Source organism: Candoia aspera, chromosome 16 (genome assembly GCF_035149785.1).
Source record: "Candoia aspera isolate rCanAsp1 chromosome 16, rCanAsp1.hap2, whole genome shotgun sequence".
Classification (NCBI taxonomy): Eukaryota; Metazoa; Chordata; class Lepidosauria; order Squamata; family Boidae; genus Candoia; species Candoia aspera.
The window spans coordinates 2634546-2644295 of record NC_086168.1 but is presented as its reverse complement, the minus strand read 5'-3'; the positions used below and the strand labels follow the sequence as shown (position 1 = coordinate 2644295).

Sequence of the window (9750 nt, the reverse complement as noted above, 5' to 3'; positions counted from 1 at the left end):
TGGGCATCTTTGGCAAGAAGAAAGGTGCTCGGGAAGCAGGGGCCTAGAGAAACCACACCTGAACAGATGTCTTTGAGGGACCGTTTTTGCACACCGAACTTGCTTCCCATTAAAGAGTGGAGTTTTGGGGAAAGGGGGGGCGGTGTTTAAAATGTACCGATTGGTGTTTGTGTGTGCGTGTGCGTGTGCGTGCATGTGTGCGTGTATAATTACTGTATAAAATGAAAATCCATGGTGACGTGTCTCTGTGGACCTTTCACACAGAACGCAAAGATCTCCTCTGCGTGACGGCCCAGCCTTACAGTGGATGGCAGTCAGTTCTCCCTTTGGTGATGCCGACGGGGTGAAAAGATTCAGAAAGGGCGAAGCCGGTGATCCCAGGCCAGGCAGGCAGGACTGTCAGGCTGGGGGTTATGGGTGCGGTCAAGCCATCTGAATGGCCTCGGAGAACCCAGTCATAACACTAAGCGGAAGGATGAATTGGTGGTCTTGTTTTTCCCGATGAGGGATTCTTTTTTTAAAATCGCCCCTCTTCCTCACAATTTAGCCCTGCAAGCTGCAGAGGAATTTGGGTAGGTTAGTATTTGAGCAGCTCAAAGCTGATCCACCCTCTCCCCTCCTTAGGATATATCAGAAGGCCTCAGCACAAGGTGTTTGTTAGAAGCTGCTTTGGGAGCTTTAAGAAGCAGGCCAGGTTGGGGGGGAAATGGCTTCCTTTTGCACCAAATCCCCATCACGTCGCAGTGAGTCCTTCAGGGACAGAGCATCTCTCCACGCTGTAACCAGATGCTTGGGCATAAAGATGGGGTTAGTGTTAGCAGGGTCTATGCAAAGGCGTTAGGATTGGAAACCAGACCTGTTGCACTCTGAAAACGTGAGAGGACAGAGGCCGCTGCTCACTACATGGATGAGGCAAGAAAACGCTCTTGGGGTTGAGGCAAATCTGTCCTATGACTTGAGCTTTGCTGAGACAGACTGAAAGAAGCCACGGGCCTCTTTGGCCAGCAGAATGCAAATTCTCCCTCTTCTGTAGGTTACAGCAGTGTTTCTCAACCGTGGCAACTTTAAGACGGGTGGACTTCAACTCCCAGAACTCCCCAGCCAGACTCCTTGCTGGCTCGGGAATTCTGGGAGTTGAAGTCCACCCGTCTTAAAGTTGCCACGGTTGAGAAACACAGGGTTAGAAGCTGTTTGAGCGTCTTTATCAGAAAGCCAAGACAGGTGTAAAAACTTGCAAATTTAGTTTCCCTGGGCTGCAAGGAGAAGATTCTCCTTCCATCCCAGGCTGGAGGGATCCAGCAGCGAGCGTGCAGGGTGGCAGAATCCGAAACAGAACGTCCTTACGAATGTGGGCGGGCCGGTGGGTTGGCCACCTTGTAGACATTCTCTTTGACAAATGGAGGAAGTTGGATGGGAGGTTTAGGTAACTGGCTTCCAAACTTTAAATCCATAGAAAACACCCTTTCCCCCTATTAACCAGGCTTCCTTTTAAAAAAAATGTTCATGGTTTTAATACAAGTATGCAGATGGTACTTTCTTGAAAGAAATCTTTCTTTCTCTCTCATACAAACAAAAATGCCTCTTTTCGGTTCAAATGAGCACGCTAGTTGTGGTTTTTCTGTTCAACCATAGTGGGTTGTTTGTTTGTTTTTTATATTCAGAAACAGAGTTGGAGTAGATGACCTCTGAGGTCATGATTTTATGAAATGCAGTTGATTGATTCCTGGTCTACAGCTGATGCAAGGAATCAACTAGGATTTCTTAAAGCAGACAGCCGTGGTAGAGAATTCGATGCAACAGTGAAAGTTTGGGTCCCAGTATGCTCTCCTGTCCTTGATCTGAGCTCCTGGGGAAGAAAAGCTAGCAAGAGAGGTGGCCAGGCCGAGGGCAGTGGTGGGCAGAAGGCCCTGGGTTCAGGCCCAGGTGCATCTCCAAGCCTGGCCTTGTGTCCCTCCCTCCCTCCCGGTTTTGGTTCCTCCAAACTGAACAAGTTCCAGGAGAGACAGGGTGGTTAAGAGCCCCTTTGCAGACAAATGTGAGACACAGCTATTTCATGCAACATTATTTCTCTTGCCCAATTAAAAACTGCACTTCAGAAGCCTGCATTGGACTGGAGGGAGAGGGTGGAGAAGGGGCAGACCGTTTCTCTCAACAGCTGCTGCGTGGCCCATTTCTGCATGTTTGTCAAGTTAGGGACTGAATGTACCGTAAAGCATAGCATTAATGCATCAGAGGCTACTTTGTACAAGCTGAAGGTGCAAACTGCTTTTGAGTAGTTTCCTGAGGCTGCAGGAAAGCCAGATGTTGCCCCAAGGAACAGCTGATTTCTCGCCACGACTGAAACCTCTAATTAGAACGTGCTAATAAATATTTCCTGACTTCTTTTTTTCAAATGCTTCCTACGGAAAGCTGCTTGAGCTGTTTTTGGAGTTAGAACGGGCTAAAAATATGAATAACACATAAATAGGAAGCCATTAAAATAATATCTGCCCTGAAAAATGCAGTTTGTGAATGCTACAGTGGCAGAGTGAGAATAGTCAGAAAAGTTTGGCTTCAGAGAAGACTTTGAACGCTAAGGCAGTGTTTCTCAACCTCAGCAACTTTAAAATGAGTGGACTGCAATTCCCAGAATTCCCCAGCCAGCCAGATTCCCAGATTCCAATTCCCAGAATTCCTCCCCCAGTCCACACATCTTCTGACCTGTGTGCTTGAAAGTGAGCCCTGTAGCGTGTTCTAATTAACAGTCTTATGTATTACTGGGCTAAGCATGATGCGTACTGCCATCCAACACATCTGGTGGGCACCAAGTTGGGGAACAATGGTACAGAAGATAGTTGCCTTCACCAAGCCAAAAAGCCGGGTAGATGATCTCGAGGAAGCCCGATACATGTGGAAGCTGAGCAGGTCTGGGCCAGATGGAACCAGCTACCCCAGCTCTGCAGATTAGCAGTCCGGTACCAGTATGAGTAAAGGCTCTCAACCGGTCAGTTATTTCCTGCTGATTTACTCCATTATTTTTTCAAGCCGTCTCCCCTCAGCTGGACTTCCTACGCGTGGCGGTGTGACACTTTGAATTCAGTTCGGAAGCGGTGCTTTGGAACGCAGCCTTGGACCGCGACTTGTTAAAGCAGCCGCAACGGTTTCCAGATGAGGCAAAGAGGTGCAGCTCGTGCCCCACGCCCAAATAAAACTCTTTAAGTTCATCTCTCATCTCACTCCCTTATCTTGAGGATAAGAGAGTCAGATGAGAGATTTTTCTCCCTAATTTTTCTTTGGCTGCAGGAGAGCTGATGAAATGCAGAGGTCTTCCTTTTTGCTAAGTATAGTATATCTGTTGTATTTGTCAACAAGAGCTATGAGGTCCTTAGGATGCTCTAAAAGCATTTAAACATCTTGCCAATAAAAAGTCAAATTTCTCATGGGGATTTTTAATGAATGTCAAGTCAGAAGGCTTTGATGACATGGATTTCTCCCTTGACGTAAAGAGAATCGGGCTTAGCAGAAAATAACTTGAAATTACAGCTGTGCAGTTTTTGATTTCTGAATAATGAATGGGAGTGCAAACTCCCTTTATCTTCATGTGTTTTCCAAGGCACTATATGGAGATGGTTCTGCTGCATTGCCCTCCTTGAAACCCTGAGAAGTCACCAGTAGGTTGAAAAAAAGTGTGTTTTATGCAAGGGGTGAACTCATTCTTTGTTGCCTTCTGTGGATTCTGCCCTGGGGTTGGACTAGATGACAATGAAGATCCCTTCCAAATTCCTGACTGTGTGATAATAGCTTTATTGGGCCTTGATGGCAATTTTGTTTTAAAAAGTCCATAGTTGGATAACTTCAAGCTTTGTGAAATATAAATTAAGGAAATAATAAAGAATTTAAAACGAGATAGATTTTCTACTAGACTGACTAAATAGTCCCCAAAGCTTGTTCAAACTTGGGAAAGAGAATGCAAGGTGGAAAAAAAACTTTTGCCATCCAGTCTCCCCCAACCTGACAAATGATGGAAAGTGAAGTGAAGCCCGGGGGTGGGGGAGTAATTACGGAAGATGTCTTGCAGATTTGGTAATACAGTGGGGGGCAGTTCCAAGGATTACAGTTAGCATTTCTCCTGCAAGTTAGAAATTGAATTATTAAAATAAAGCCCATAAGATTAAATCCCTTCTCTCCCCTATAATCTAATCCAGTCCAGTCCATCAGATGTGAGAGCTGGCAGCCTTTAGAACGGTGTTTCTCAACCGTGGCAGCTTGAAGATGTGTGGACTTCAGCTCCACGCTGGCTGGGGAATTCTGGGAGTTGAAGTCCAGGCCTCTTCAAGTTAAAAAATACTGCTGTGGAGGAATTCTCATTTTCTGAAGATGTGTGGACTTCAACTCTGGGTGGCCTTTTTAAGATGCTGAGAGCAGTCTGGCTAATCCTCAAAAACAAGCATTCACAATCAACCGAACCACTGGCTTTGGTTTTGAACTACGTAAGATGTGGCTCTTAATTCCTTTTTCTTTCAGAAAGCCATTTCTCCGGTCCATCCTACCTACCGCAGAGCCTGCGCATCCTCCTCCCAGGTGAAACGGCTCCAGCGTAGAGGGGCTGGGGGCTCTCATCCAAGGGACTCTCCCTGGAAACCTTGGGCAGAAGAAATCTCAAGACACCCCTTGCTTTTGCTCCAGACACAAACCCGGGTGCTTGGTACACCTACGACTCCTCCAGTAAAAACACTCCAGATTTTTCCACTCAAAATGTACGATACTTCCACCCATTTACAAATCTCTGCTTCCTGTGGGAACCCAGCTTAAAACCCCCCAGGCAGCAGGGGGTCCGTTTTCTGCTTCAGCTTCCTCAATGAAAAGAAACGTTCTGGGTCATTTGTTTCATATTTAGTTATTTAAATGTATTAGAGCTGCCCAATTCCGCCGACAAAGAATCGGTAGGTGTTCCCATCCGCCCCCCTCCTCCAAACGTTCGGCCAGAATCCGCTTTTCTGTCATGAAGGCCATCCGGCTATTTGCACCATTACTGCCACCTGGTGGGCAGAAAGAGAATTACCATTCAGGCATGAAGGCACCATCTGCAGCTTCAATCAAAGCTCTTTGGCCTTGCAAAGGTCCCAGATGGGGGCTGAGCAAGGCTAGCGTGGCCTTAATCGTGCAGTGCGCGCATTCCTGAGCACTAGGCAGACCCTCTCCATTGGGAATCGGCCCGTTTTGATTAGTAGTTCAAGCCAGTCAAGCTAGTAAAGGGGCCAGCATATGCAGACACCAGGGAAGAGATGGGACCTGAAGGTGCTCCTGTGTGGTTGGCCATCCCTGTAGCCAAGAGCGTGAATTGGGTGTCTGCAGGGGGTGGTCAAAAAAGTCAAGATGGAGGTGATGCTGCTGCTTCTGAATCTCGGATGTTTACTTTTTCTTGTTCAGGGATTGTATGGAAATCCTACTATCAGAGTCACATGTAACTCATATAATGTGCTAACCAACCCAACATGTGCTCAGAAAGTCTGATGGGGCAGTATCGAAGCCCTGAACTTGTACTTAAGTGTCCCTACACCCCGCAACAGGTCACCAGAGTGTCTCCAATTTACACCTGCCTCAGTCTGTGCGCCCAGCACTACTACTACTATATGCCAATGACATGGCTATTATCCCATAAACCTTAGTCAGCCTTAGGCAGTCTCTTGTAGAGGTTTTTGCTAAAAAGCCTAAAACACATCATAAGCAGACCATAGGGGGAATCCAATGGACAAGTTGAGGGTTTCAGATATCTGGGGATGGTCCTAGATGCTGGCATTTGGAAAACCCATAGAGATTATATGAAACAATCTCCAATGAGGAGCTCTTTCACACCCAAGGCAAGGAATGTATCCCTGCAGCACTGAAGTTGTGTGAGGGAAAGGTTACGGCCCACATGCTTTACAGCAGACAACCACATTGTTCTGCTCTTTGACTGAATAAATTTGTGATGATATTAGTATGTGGAATTAAATACAGTTGCGCTCATAAGTTTACATACCCCCTTGCAGAATTTGTAAGATGAGGACTATTTTAAAAGAAAACACCAGCAATCAGTCAGAAGATATATTTATTTGTAATGTGACTGAAAATGAACTATCAGGCTTCACCGAATGGCACAATCATCACACAAACCACAGCAACGAAGAAAGTAGTAAAAGGGTCCCGTTCAGGAGTTTGCATACCCTGCAATGTTTGTGCTCATAACACAGCATAGGCTCAAGCTGAGATGGCAATGAAGGGTAAATATGCACACCTGTGCCTTCTTGGTTTGTAATTAGAGTCTGTGTGTAAACAATGACTTGTTTAGCCCTTGAGAAACCCTTGTGCAGCTCATCCAGGACTGCACTGACTTTGCTGGTTACTGAAGATTTCAAACACGCTCTATCCATTTCTATGGTTTCTCTCCTGTGTGGACTCTAAAATGGTTCTGGAGATTTCCATTTCTGCTGAAGGGTTTTTAACACTCTGTGCATTTATAAACTTCCTTCTCTGTGTGAAGTTTATAATGTTTACTGAGACCCACATTGTGACTGAATCTCCATGCATTTTTATGCTTTCTGTCCTGAATGGAGGCTTTGATGTCTATAAAGGCTTGCACTGCAACTGAAGCTCTTTCCGCATTCCTGGCATTTATACGGTTTTTCTCCCGTGTGAACTGTTTGATGTAGCCTGAGCTGTCCAGTCTGAGTAAAGCTCTTTCCGCACTCCAGGCATTTATACGGTTTCTCCCCTGAATGGATCCTTTGATGCGTACAAAGGCTTCCACTGCAACTGAAGCCAATTCCACACTCCAGGCATTTATAGGGCTTTTCTCCCGTGTGAATTCTTTGATGTATCCTGATCTCTCCTCTCGATCTGAAACTCTTTCCACACTCCAAGCATTTATATGGTCTCTCTCCTAAATGGATTCTTAGATGTTTATCAAGGCTTCCACTCTGACTGAAGCTCCTTCCGCACTCCAGGCATTTATAGGGTTTTTCTCCCGTGTGAACTGTTTGATGTAGCCTGAGCTGTCCAGTCTGAGTAAAGCTCTTTCCACACTCCAAGCATTTATAGGGTTTTTCTCCTGAATGGATTCTTTGATGTATATAAAGGCTTCCACTGCAACTGAAGCCGATTCCACACTCCAGGCATTTATAGGGCTTTTCTCCTGTGTGAATTCTTTGATGTATCCTGAGACTTCCTATCTGATTGAAACTTTTTCCACATTCCAGGCATTTATAGGGTTTCTCTCCTGAATGGATTCATTGATGTATATAAAGGCTTCGACTAAGACTGAAACTCTTTCCACATTCCAGGCATTTATAGGGTTTCTCTCCTGAATGGATTCGTTGATGCGTATAAAGGCTTCGACTAAGACTGAAACTCTTTCCACACTCCAGGCATTTATATGGTTTCTCTCCTGAATGGATTCTTTGATGCGTATAAAGGTTCCCCCTCACACTGAAGCTCCTTCCGCACTCCAGGCATTTTTAGGGTTTGTCTCCGGAATGGATCCTTTGATGTCTATAAAGGCTTCCACTGTGACTGAAGCTCTTTCCACACTCCACGCATTTATGTGGTTTCTCTCCTGTGTGAATTCTTTGATGTTCACTGAGATTTCCCCTCAGACTAAAACTTCTTCCACACTCCAGGCATGTGTACGGTTTCTCTCCTGTGTGAATTTTTTGATGTTGACTGATTTGTCCTAACTGACTGAAACTTTTTCCACACTCAATACATTTATATGGTTTCGCACCTGAATGGATTCTTTGATGTGTATAAAGTTTTCCCCTCTCACTGAAGCTCCTTCCACACTCCAGGCATGCATAGGGCTTTTCTCCAGTGTGAATTTTTTGATGTTGACTGAGATGTCCTCCCTGACTGAAACTCTTTCCTCACTCCAGGCATTGATAGGGTTTCTCTCCCGTGTAAATTCTTTGATGTCTCCTGAGATGTCCTAACTGATTGAAACTCTTTCCACACTCCAGGCACTTATAGGGTTTCTCTCCTGAATGGATCCTTTGATGTCTATAAAGGCTTCCCCTCAGACTGAAGCTCCTTCCACATTCCAGGCATTTATAGGGTTTCTCCCCTGAATGGATCCTTTGATGTCTGTAAAGGCTTCGCCTCAGACTGAAGCTCCTTCCACATTCCAGGCATTTATAGGGTTTCTCTCCTGAATGGATCCTTTGATGTGTATTAAGCCTTCCCCTCTCACTGAAGCTCCTTCCACACTCCAGGCATGCATAGGGCTTTTCTCCCGTGTGAATTTTTTGATGTTGACTGAGATGTCCTCCCTGACTGAAACTCTTTCCACACTCCAGGCATTTGTAGGGTTTCTCTCCGGAATGGATTCTTTGATGGTTTTGGAGAGTTCCATTTGTTAGGAAGGATTTTCCACACTCCAGGCATTTATAGGGCTTTTCTCCAGTGTGAATTTTTTGATGTTGACTGAGATGTCCTCTCTGACCGAAACTCTTTCCACACTCCAGGCATTGATAGGGTTTCTCTCCTGTGTGAATTATTCGATGGTTTTGGAGATTTCCATTTGTTAGGAAGGCTTTTCCACACTCCAGGCATTTATAGGGTTTCTCTCCTGAATGGATTCGTTGATGTGTATTAAGGCTTCCCCTGTGACTGAAGCCCTTTCCGCACTCCAGGCATTTATAGGGTTTCTCTCCTGGGTGAATTTTCCCGCCTATTCCGCCGCCCCGCATCGCTTCCCGGGCACCCTCCTTCCAGGGGGTCCCTCCTCGCTCTGGATCATCTCGTTGGGCGGCCCTTCGGCAGCCCCGCAGCGGCCGCGCCTTTCCCGCCGCCGCGGCCCGGACCGGGGGGCTCCTGTGCGGGCTCCCTCCTCTCCGCTCGGCTTCGCCTCCTTCCTCCGCCGGACGCGGCCGTCCCCCTGAAGGGCGAGAGGGCAAAGGGGGGGGGAGGAGGAGGAGGAGGAGGAGAGGCGGGCGGGGCCTCCGTTCCCTTCCCTGAGGGGAGGCCGAGGCCCGCCACGGGGGAAGGCGGAAGCCTCCGGCCTCTCGCGGCCCGCTTCAGGCAGGCAGGCAGGCAGGAGGCGGACCCGGCCTCCCCCGCAGCGCCGCCCCGGACTGCGACTCCCAGCGTCCCCCGCGCCCTACCTGCCGCCGAGCCGCGATGCTCCCTGCCCCGCGGAACGGATTCCGGAAGTGGGGGTGGGACCTCCCTTCGCGCCGTTTCCGAGGAAGCAGGAAGGAAGCGCCGCGCCCCTCCCGCCTCGGGTCCTCCCTGCGCCTGGCCCCGCGGGGGGCTGTCACGTGGTCCCAGGTGGGGCCGCGCTTGCGGGGAGGCTCGCACGTGCGAAGGGGGCTCGGCGGGGCCGGAGCGGGGCCTCTCCCTGGGCGCGTCGCCCCTGGGCCGCGGGGCTGGTCGGGCGTCCGCGCCGAGGCAGAGGCGCCCTGGAGGGCCGGCGGCGCCTTCCCGCGACCCGCCTGGATGCCCCTCCCGACGTGCTTCCGGCCGAGCCGTGTCGGCGCTGGGAGGCGGTCCCGGCCTCCGTCGGGTGGGAGAGCGGGGAGCGAGCGACGGGAGGCGGCCTTCAGACGCGGCGCCGGAACCTTCCCGGGAGGGTTTCCCGGGTCGCCCAGGGCGGAGAGAGCCGCCCCGCTTCGCCGGTCAGGGCGGCCGGCCGGCCGGCCACACTTCGCCGCTCGGAGGGGTATTGATCATTGATTTTTGGTTTGCCCCGAGCATCGGCTCCGGACCGCTGCTCTCCGTTTGGCCCGCCTGATCCAC

General features: G+C 48.9%; 1 protein-coding gene across 1 annotated transcript; it reads right to left on the bottom strand.

Annotated features, from left to right (window-relative positions):
• Positions 1 to 6276: 6276 nt before the first annotated feature.
• On the bottom strand, positions 6277 to 9708 carry LOC134506292 (zinc finger protein 883-like). The gene is given in 4 exon segments (XM_063316440.1): positions 6277 to 7573; positions 7742 to 8966; positions 9117 to 9572; positions 9658 to 9708. Coding segments are annotated over 4 exon segments (1830 nt in total). The 3' UTR covers positions 6277 to 7475.
• Between the last annotated feature and the right edge of the window lie 42 nt (positions 9709 to 9750).